This window comes from Lucilia cuprina, chromosome 2, assembly GCF_022045245.1.
Source record: "Lucilia cuprina isolate Lc7/37 chromosome 2, ASM2204524v1, whole genome shotgun sequence".
In the NCBI taxonomy this organism is placed as follows: Eukaryota; Metazoa; Arthropoda; class Insecta; order Diptera; family Calliphoridae; genus Lucilia; species Lucilia cuprina.
Window position 1 is genome coordinate 3,900,712 of NC_060950.1, and position 10,448 is coordinate 3,911,159.

Here is a 10,448-nt window from a genome sequence, read left to right on the forward strand (position 1 = left end):
ACTTATTTTGTTCGATGAGGTCAATTCTCTAACCAATAACTTTTTCCTAGATAGAAGCTTTAGACAATTGTTTACAATTCTATACAACAAATTGAAATGAAGTTATTAGTAACGACCACTCATTACGAAGTAATGTATGAGATAATTACATTACTTATATTACTCATTATCAATATTTAAAATTCTTTGCTGAGTTATTATTCAATTATCTTAATAAACTCTTCTCTCCCAGAGAGACAACATACATGTTCATACAATTGAAAATTGAAACGTCAATGTCATAGACTGTCAAATCTTAATTGAAATACGAATTATTCGAATTACAGAAAATTTCAAATGTCATCCTCCAAAAAATGTTTATTGGGTTAACAATGACAATCAACAAGTGTTTCCAAAAGTGGCAAACAATGTTGCAGAAAACCTGAATAAATTTATTTAAAAAAAATAAAAGGGGAACAGAAAGGCTTTCAAGGATATTGTGGAAAAGCAAAGTAATAAAGAACAGAAAGAACTTGCTGCGCAGTTAGCAAGACCAATTACGTCAATGCATAAAGTCATTGCTTACACTTCTGAATGAAATGAAACGAGTCAATAAAACACAACATGCACAACAAACAAAATGACACACAGACTTAAATATTATGACAACAACAAGTAGTATGTTGTTGAACAATGACAACAGCAGCTAAGTAGCACAACAACTAATCGGGGTTTTTCAAAAGTAAAGAAATTGAAAATGTTTCCTTTTATCTTCACTCCCACCCTGCACAACGTAATTGTATTAAATATTAGTAAAGTGTGTGTGAAAAATGGGATCAATAGGCCTTTTCTGTTACATTAAAAGAAGGAGCACTTAATGGTTAAGAAAAAAACTCAATTAACACGTTTGAACTAAAAACATTTTACAAAATATTCGATTATAGACCTAGAAAAAAATTATATTATATGTATAGAAACATAGGCACGTTTATAAATACACATACATACAAACATTCCAACCAGTATTGGCATTGCTATACTTTGTGTTGGAAAACGTTGTTAATACTTCTAGCCTCCCAGCTGGGTGAAACTGGGACAACGACTGTTTTGTAAGACTAGTGCGTAGTAGTACTTGGATATAAAAACCACAGGATCTTATTGAAAAAAGTGGTTATTGAATTATAAAGTAAATAAGTTCAAGTATACTAAAGTGTAGCCTAAATACACACACACACACAAACTTATATTTTATAATATTTGCCTTTAAATAAAAAAGTTTTTACTTAAATATCAAAACAATTTTTTCAAATTTAAGTAAAATTATTAATTTAACATCTTTCTTTTCTAATCTTTAGTTAAACGCTCTAGTGGTGGCAATAAAAATGATGGACATCTCAATAACAACTCACCCGCTGCCATATTGAATAAAAAATCAAGTCCCGAAATAGTACCAGCTTCCTATACAGCTCCTCCAAAGCCCAAATCCATAATGCCTCAACTGCAACAGCAGCAACAACAAAGGCAAGAGGGAAATGAATTAAATTTCAACAACAATGCCATGGAAAAGAATAACGATCTTATCAGTTCGGCTATTGCAGCTGGACTAACTGCTGCCGCTGTAGAAGCTGCTGCTGTGGCCGCCAATCAACATGAATTGGAACAATTAAGGAAACAACATCAGCTCTATGCAGATGATATAGATGATGAACAAACTTCCTCAGCCATAAATAAACGTGGTATAAGTGCCCAACAATTTCCTTATCGTAGTGCCTCCTCTTCGGCCTCAGCCGCAAATTTAGGTTGGGGTAATATGGCTGGTGTCAATAATGATTTCAATAGTGGTATTTATAATTCACCTTCTGCCGGTTATTACAATCCCTACGGTAGTTTTGATTCATTACCCGCTGTTGGCAATGATGTACCTCAAGGTACTTGGGGTGATGAATTGGATCCCGGTAATGTTGTTTACAGTGATATTGATGATTATGCTCCCGTTTCGAAGAGTAAGTTTTTTTTAAATAGTTTCGATTTAATGTATTTATTGATTTTTTTGTTGTTGTTATTATTATTTAGCTTCCTCATATAGGAACAAAGCTTATGATAATTTACAAAATATTTTAAACTCCGAATCTTATTTGGATACAGTTCCCTTACCCTATAACAGTGGTCGTTATTATAGTTCTGGTTTGGATACTGAGCGCAATAAGAGAGCTTATAAAATCTTCAATCAGTTGGCCAGTAAATTTCCTGATATGAGGTAATTATTTTGTTAAATTCTTGTAAATAACTAACTGTTTTTAAATTAAGAAATTTTTCTATAGAAAAGTATCTTCAACAAAAGATACATTCTTTTAGAAAACTGTTTTCAAGAGAAGACACTTTTAAAATAGAAAAATTTCCTATAAAACACTATCTTCCAGAGACGAAACTTTTTTTCGGAAAACGAGAAAACGCTTTCATATAAAAAAGTGATCCAAAGAAGACACACTTCTTATAGAAATGTGATTTCCACAAAAGAACCTTTTTCTATAGAAAACTTTCGTCCAAAAAAAGAGAAAACTAATGACCAAAGAAGACTCTTTTTCTATAGAAAACTTTTATCCAAAGAAGACACTTTTCCTATAGAAAATTATTGTCCAAAGAAGACTCTTTTCCTATAGAAATCTATTATCCAAAGAGATATTTTTCTATAGAAAAAATAACTTTGGATCTTCCATAGAAGACATTTTTTATAGAAAACAAAAAAAGACACTTTTTCTAGAGAAAACTAATGACCAAAGAAGACTCTTGTTCTAACTTTTATCCAAAGAAGACACTTTTCCTATAGAAAATTATTGTCCAAAGAAGACATTTTTATTATGGATCTTCCATAGAAAACTTTTTTTATAGAAAACTGTCGTGCAGAGAAGATACTTTTCCTATAGAAAACTAAACGTCCAAAGAAGAATCTTTCTTATAGAAAACTGTCTTCTAGAGATGACTCCTTTTATTATGGAAAATTGTCTTTAATTGAAAACACTTTTTCTGTCGAAAATTGTCTTTTATTGAAGACACTTTTCCGTCTTTGAATACAGTCACTTCCATTTCTTCAAGAAAGATACTTTTCTTATAGCAATCTGTATTCCAGAGTAGAAATCAGGTTGTAAAATATTTGTTATTTCCTTTCAGATTGAAACGTGATACAAAACTAACCCCAGCTGATATGTTAGCCCTGGTAGCACTTGTCGAAGCCGGTGAACGTGCCCGCAAAGATACAGATGCTGATGCTGGTTACACCTATCCCTCTGAAAACTATGTACCCAAGACCTATGGCCTTAATAATAATTACAATACAGCTGGTAATGTTTACGATTATCCCACAATGCCTCAAGCCGATGAAAGTTTAGATTATAATAACAATAACGGTTGGTTTGAACCTCAGTCAATGGTGGACTATTATGGAATGCCCGTTAACATGGATGCCATGAACAAATATGAGTTACCTAGAGAACTACCAAGAGAAAATAAATACAGTGATGGTTTTCCCTTGAATACAAATGGAAATCGTAAGTTTTGAAAAGATCTTACATTTTTACGGTTATAAATGTTTTTGTTATTTTTTTAAGGTTATAACAACAAACGTTTCATGGTGGCCAAAAAGAAAAGATCCATTGCTAAACCTTCAATACCCTACAAACCCGAGTCATTCTTTTAAAGTTGTGCTTAACAGAAATATCTCAAAAAATAACGTCAATTTTCCAAATTGAAGTAATAAAAGAAAATGGCGTTAATTTAAAATAACAGAAGAAAAAAAAAACGTAAATAGTAATAAATTTGTAAGATACCACACCATATACCAAAAACTATTTGCCCCCAGAAAGTATTTTTTTTTTTAACTATAAACTAAGTTTCTTGAAACTATAAATTAACATTTTTACTAAATTTTTTTTAAGAAAAATATGTTTTGTGTCAAATTTTATGATAAAAATATGTTTTTTTTTTCTCTTTTATAAGAAACTTATATTTGTATTTAACGTGCAATTGATGTAAAAGCATTTATGTAAAATACATACATATATCAATATTTAAAAGTAAATATACAAAAAAACCTAAATTAACTATTTATTTAAACTATACAACTAAAGTAAATATAAAACATAATTATTTGTATGAAAATGGAAAAATAAACCTAAAATATTTTAAAATGTTAACTAAAAGAGAAAAATACATACATGTAATGTCAAGCAGTCTGACTCAAATGGAACTTTTTTTTAAAATAACTATAATTTGTAAAAGTATTTATATTAGTAAATCTGTAAGAATTTAGAAAAGCTTTTTATCTTCATTTCCGTTTTATTTTATTTATTTCCCAAATTGCTCTTTTTGATCTTGGCACATTTTTGTAATGCACTCAAAGTCTTTTTGCAGCTTATTGCGCTAAGAGCGTTTTATGTATTTTGTGAAAAAAAGTATACATATAAAAATTATCATCATTTACACTACTTTATAATATTATTTAGATGTCTGAAAAATTTTGTAAAACCAAAATTCAGGAATCACTCTTGTCTAAAGTTTCAACTATAGTCTAGACTTTAGTATAGATTATAGTTTAGATCAAAGTCTTGAGCACGACTAAGTATAGTTAAATAAACAGACTATGGTCTTGACTTTAGTAAAGGCTATAGTTTAGACCACAGTCTCGAGTCACGTCTATAGTTTAATCCACAGTTTAGTGTATAGTCTTGACTATAGCTTACACTATTGTTTTGACTATAGTTTTGGCCACAGTCTTGACTATAATATATTCTACAATATGGACTATATTCTTGACTATAGTCTAAACTATAATACTATGATCTAAACTATAGTCAAGACTATTATTTAGTTCAGACTATAGTTTATATCATAGTCTCAATAGTTAAGACTATTGTCTTGACTATAGTTAAGACTATATTTTAGATCTTGACATTAGTTTCGGCTATAGTGTAACTAGTTCTTTACTACAGTTTAAAATATAATCTCAACTATAGTTTAAACAAAAATCTACAGTCTTTACTAGAGTTTAATCTATAGTCTTGACTATAGTATTGACATTATTTGAGACTATAGCCTATAGTTAATACTATAGTCTGGGCTATACTTAAGACTATAGTCTTGACTATAGGTTAGACTGTAGTCTTGAATAGTGTTTGGACTATAGTTTAAATTAAAGTCTTGACTACAGTTTGCTCTAGAGTCTTGATATCTGTTTAGAGGTTAGTCTCGACTATTGTTTAGACTGTAGCCTTAACTATAGTTTATACAATAGTTTAGACTATAATCTTAGACTTAATTATAGTCTTGATTATAGTCATGACTAAGTTCAGACTGAAGTATTGACTATAGTTGGATTGACTTTTGTTTAGACTTTAGTCTCAATTATTGTTTAGACTACAGCCTTGACTATAGTTTATACAATAGCCTTGACTATAGTTTATACAATAGTCTTGACTATAGTTTATACAATAGTCTATAGTTTATACAATAGTCTTGACTATAGTTTATACAATAGTCAATAGTTTATACAATAGTCTTGACTATAGTTTGTCTTGACTAGAATTTAGACTATAGTCATGACTATAGTTTAGACTATAGTTTTGAATAGATAGTTTAGCTTAATCTTTAATCTCGACTAGAATTTAGACTATAGTCATGACTTAAGTTTTAACTGTAGTCTTGTCTATAGCTTTGACTATATGTAGTCTTAACTATAGTCAAGAAAATAGCCAAAACTATAGTCAAGACAAAAGTCAAGACTGCAGTTTAGTCTATACTTTCGATTATAGCTTATCCGGTAGTCTGATACAATTTTTCTTGTTCGTCAAGAATAAGTGTAAGTTCCCTTAAAAGATCTGTTAGAATATCAGAAACAATATATGTAAAATTTTACTAAATCCTTATCCTCCTACATTTCTACATATTTGGCATTTATTAAATCAATTAAAAAAAAAGTAATAAAAAACTAAAAATTAATGTTTAATTAACAAGAAACCATAAAATACATTCTCATACATGTGAAAAAACATAAATATTGTAAATTATTATAAACTCAAGCATAAAAAACTATATAGAAAAAGATATTATTATAAAAAAGATCATTTTATGTATTTATGTAAAATTCAAAATTATTATTCATTTAAATGAAAAAAAAAAACAAATTAAGTGGCTCATCGCATTATATTTTAATAAAAAAATATTTATGCAAAAATAAATTAATAAAAACAAAATAAAAAAATATATATTATATAAACAAAACTTAAACACATGACTGTTTTTTCGGAATTTATTAAAATAAAATAAAAATTAATTATATTATACATAATCTATATTATACTATACATAAATTAAATAAATATAAAAAATATACATACATATTATTAAAACAAACAAAAAAAAAAAGAATTATTAACTTTAAATATTTATTTTAAACAATTTTTTTTGCAAACAAAAAAAAACCTACAACAACAAGAAAACCTAATTATAATTAATATATTTAAAATTAGAAGCGCATACCCAAGACCATTATAAATAAATACATCATATTACCTATACACAGAAGCGGCAACCATATAAACATATTAAATAACACATACATACAAACCTAAAAGACATTAATTGTCTGTGTTTAATAAACAAATAAACTAAAAACTAACTAACTCTTCTTTAACAAATAAAAATTTTAACAGCAAGAAAATTGATACTACTGTCAATAAGATTTTATTTTAAATACCAAATCTTTTTTTAAATTAATATTTATTGATTGTGTTTATTAAATTGTGTATATTTAATATGATTTTATTTTGTTAATTAAGAAAAAGATTTAATTAAAATTTCTGTTAAAAATCTGAACACATAATGAAAATGATTTCATTTTATTAAATCGAAAGTTATTTTCTTTGTTTGCCTTATTTTTTGAAAATTAAGTTTTCAATAAAAACAAAAACTACAAAAACTAAAATAACATGAAGTTTTATTTTCCACCTGTAAAATATATAAAATGACTCGTCAAAACAAGCGAATTTCACAAGATGACCTTTTTGACAGATTTTGTTGACGTTTTTTTGATTAAGAGATACTTTAGCGATAACGGTAGTAGTGCTAAAAAGGTATTTTTGCGATAACGGTTATCAAATATCCTTAATAATTAAAACATAAGAAGTGTGTTTTAGGGACTAAAACCGAGTTCGTCTCAATCACCCCTATTCTGCATTTTCAATTTGTATGTGAGAACTAGTTGAAAACGTGGACCACTATTAGCCATTTTCGGACCCTATCGGACATACACACGGATATAACTAGAGAGATATTCTTTTCTGGGTCTTAGACCAATATGTATGTCTGAACAATTGTTCTGACAACTCCGTCATAGCGATACTCTGATAAGTTCCTACGTCAGTATTTTAAAGCCTGAATTGTAATTGAACATTTGTATGTGACACCTAGGTGAAATAGAGGACCGCTTTCGCTCATTGTCAATAACAAACAATTTTTATCAATAAACTTTTTTAGAAACAAACGGACACGTCATATAAGGATCAAGACAACTATGTGGATCTTGGACAAATATGTTTGTACGTCTCCCGTTCGGACAATATTAATGCGGTCTTATTCATCTATTCTTCATCACTTTACTTCTTCTGAAGTTTGAAAAAAAACACGCATCATTTGGCCCTTTTTGAGCCAAGGCAATCTAAAGAATTGATTGATTTAAAAATACAATTTTTCGGTGAAATACAATTTTTCGGAATAAGGTTCTGCTACCTTTGCTAGATTTTAGGATCGTTACAAACCATGGGTTAAGAACGTGGATAAATAAAATGTTGGCATTTAGCTGATAATGCAATGATTGGGTATTTGTAGGAGTGAGATGTACCATCAGATACTTGTAAATGATGAACAGGAGGGATCCTAAGTTGAGAGAGTGATGATTAAAGTGTGGTTTGAAGCTTTTGTGGTTAAGTGTGTTGTAGTTTACACTAAACAAGCTCAACTTATCACATTATGTTCGAACCTACAATAATATCCCCTAAATGCTGTTGGCGAAACAACAGAATCCAGTATTCGTTGATCTATTGTCTCCAAACTAGTGACTGACACCTGTCATTTCCCAACGGGACTACTATAGCAAGAGAAAGAGATAGCTTGAACAAAGTGCACTTATACTGGAGTGGAAAATTCATATACGTAAATTGCCACCGGCGTGTAAGAAGCACGATGGTTGAAAAAGACCACCGTGAAATAGTCCAACATGACAAGTGTCAACATTTAATATTAGCATGTAAACAGTAATAACTTTTGACAGAAAAAAATAATCAGCTGTTTTATCGCAGTCACCTTTCTAATTATGCCATGATATTTGCTTTACCCGAATATTAAATCCAGAAAACTAAGTTTATTATTTAAACTCTTAAAAACAAAAACATTATTTAAAATTGTTTTAACTGATCACAAGAATTCAATAAATTTAACACAATTTGTTTCTTAACACCTTGTGTAAAAAGTTTAACTGTTTACTGTTAACTTAAACATTTACTGTTAAAAACTGTTAAAACCACAACAAATGTTAACAAAACTATTAAACATGCTTTATTAAGTGTTTTTCACTTATTGTTGATTTATTTAATAAACGATTTGTTGTTTTATTATTAAATAGACTATTTAAATTTTATATTAACACAATTATAACTCACTCTCTTAAACATTAACATTTTATTTACATTTTTGGTGCAAAAAAAGTGCAATTGTTTATAAAAATAATGAAATTATTTAAAAATCAATGCAGTTGTGATTTACATTAAACATTTAAAAATTTCGTCATTATAAAATGAAAGCAACAAGTTAGCAGAGAGCAACAAAAGACATACAATTCATACGTGCAGCCGGGAACGTCATAAATCGCATTTAACATTCCACAATGTCAAGTTAAACAAAAATACATAGCGAAAATGTGTTCAAAATTACAAAGACGGCGGCACAAGAAACTGATTCATTCAAACAAAATTCTTAAATAAAATTCAAGAGTAAACTAAAATTACTCTTTTTTTAATAAGAGAAATTTAATGTAAAACAATAAACAAATGTAATACAAATTGAAATTCGTTTAAGAAATTAAAACTAATTCATTTCCCCCTTTTCTTTATAATTTGTTTCCATTTCCTAAATGAACAAAATATTGAAAGTGTGTTGTAGTTGTTCAATTAAATATTATTATGATGATGATGGCTATTGATTAATTCGTAACTATAAAGAAATCATTAAGTAATAAAAATAGTGTCATTTAAGACAATGTATTTGTATGAGAATGAGTACAAATATTTATGTATGTTTCTTTTTTTTCATCTAATTGATAGAATATTGTTTGTGCCCTTCCTACTCCCCTTTTCCAACTAATCAAACACTTTTAATTGAAATGAATATAAATATTGAAAAAAACAAATTTCTGTTACCCAAAAACAACCCAAAATGGGATACGCACGCGTGTTATTAAATCATCCAAACAATTTGATCATTATTGTTTGGTATTGAGATGACAACATAAATAAATAAATAAATAGAGACCTAAAATAAATTACTGATGGAGGGGAATGGAACCTAACAGACAAATGTCATTAAATCGAAAAATATGTACAGGAATCCGAATCTCTTAATCGGAACGAAAATATGGAATATTTCACCAAAAAAAAAAAATATAAATTTTCAAAATTTCTTTAGAATATAGACTTTTTAAATTAAAAAATCTCACCGGAATTGTACTATAAATCAAGAGTGCCCAAGCCCTATGCACTTGGTACACTTTTGTTTTTGCAAATGCGCGTAGCTATAGATAGTGTGTTTTCTGTTCCACAATAAACTTTTGGGCACTCCTGCTATAGAATAAAAATTTCACTAGAAATTCAAAAGAAATTAAAATCTTCTTTACAAGTTCGAAATTTTCCTAGCAATTCGAAATTTCAATAGAAAACCGAAATTTCACTAAAAATTCGAAATTTTACTAGAAAGTCAAAATTTCACTAGGAATTCAAAATTGTTCTATAATGTCGAAATTTCACTAAAAATTTCAAATTTTTAGAAATTTTAAAAATTTCAATTACAATTCGAAATTTCACTAAAAATTCATAACTAAAGTTTAAATAAATTTTAAAATTTACAAGAAATTTAAAATTTCACTAAAAATTCTAATTTTAAATAAAAACTCACTAAGAATTTAAAATTATACTAGAGAATTAAAATTTCATGAGAAAATACTAGACATTCAAAACTCAAGTTTGAAAAAATTCGAAATTGTATTAAAGTTTAAAATTTTTTAGAAATTCGAAATTTTCCTAGAAATTTGATATTTTAATAAAAACAAGTAAGAATTCTATATTCGGCTGTGCCGAATCTTATATACCCTTCACCATGATGTGTTTAAAGCCTTTTGTACCTTTTGAAGAACGAAAAAGTACCAAAAA

General features: G+C 28.1%; 2 protein-coding genes across 4 annotated transcripts in view; one reads left to right on the plus strand and one right to left on the minus strand.

Annotated features, from left to right (window-relative positions):
• Positions 1–6,138, plus strand: part of LOC111681402 — a 28,241-nt gene extending 22,103 nt beyond the window's left edge. Inside the window, exons 1-5 of one of the 3 annotated variants that reach the window (XM_046952016.1) lie at positions 1,095–1,165; positions 1,335–1,982; positions 2,053–2,236; positions 3,148–3,524; positions 3,585–6,138. In XM_046952016.1, the coding sequence (XP_046807972.1) occupies positions 1,469–1,982; positions 2,053–2,236; positions 3,148–3,524; positions 3,585–3,673 (1,164 nt within the window). In that variant the 5' untranslated portion in view covers positions 1,095–1,165; positions 1,335–1,468 and the 3' untranslated portion in view covers positions 3,674–6,138. Of the gene's footprint in view, positions 1–1,094; positions 1,166–1,334; positions 1,983–2,052; positions 2,237–3,147; positions 3,525–3,584 lie in introns of those variants that run through there. The other 2 variants (XM_046952014.1, XM_023443170.2) reach the window with 2 other exon arrangements.
• LOC111680544 (protein pinocchio) overlaps positions 1–10,448 on the minus strand; it is a 106,457-nt gene that overhangs the window by 80,951 nt on the left and 15,058 nt on the right. The gene's annotated exons all lie outside the window — the stretch shown is intronic.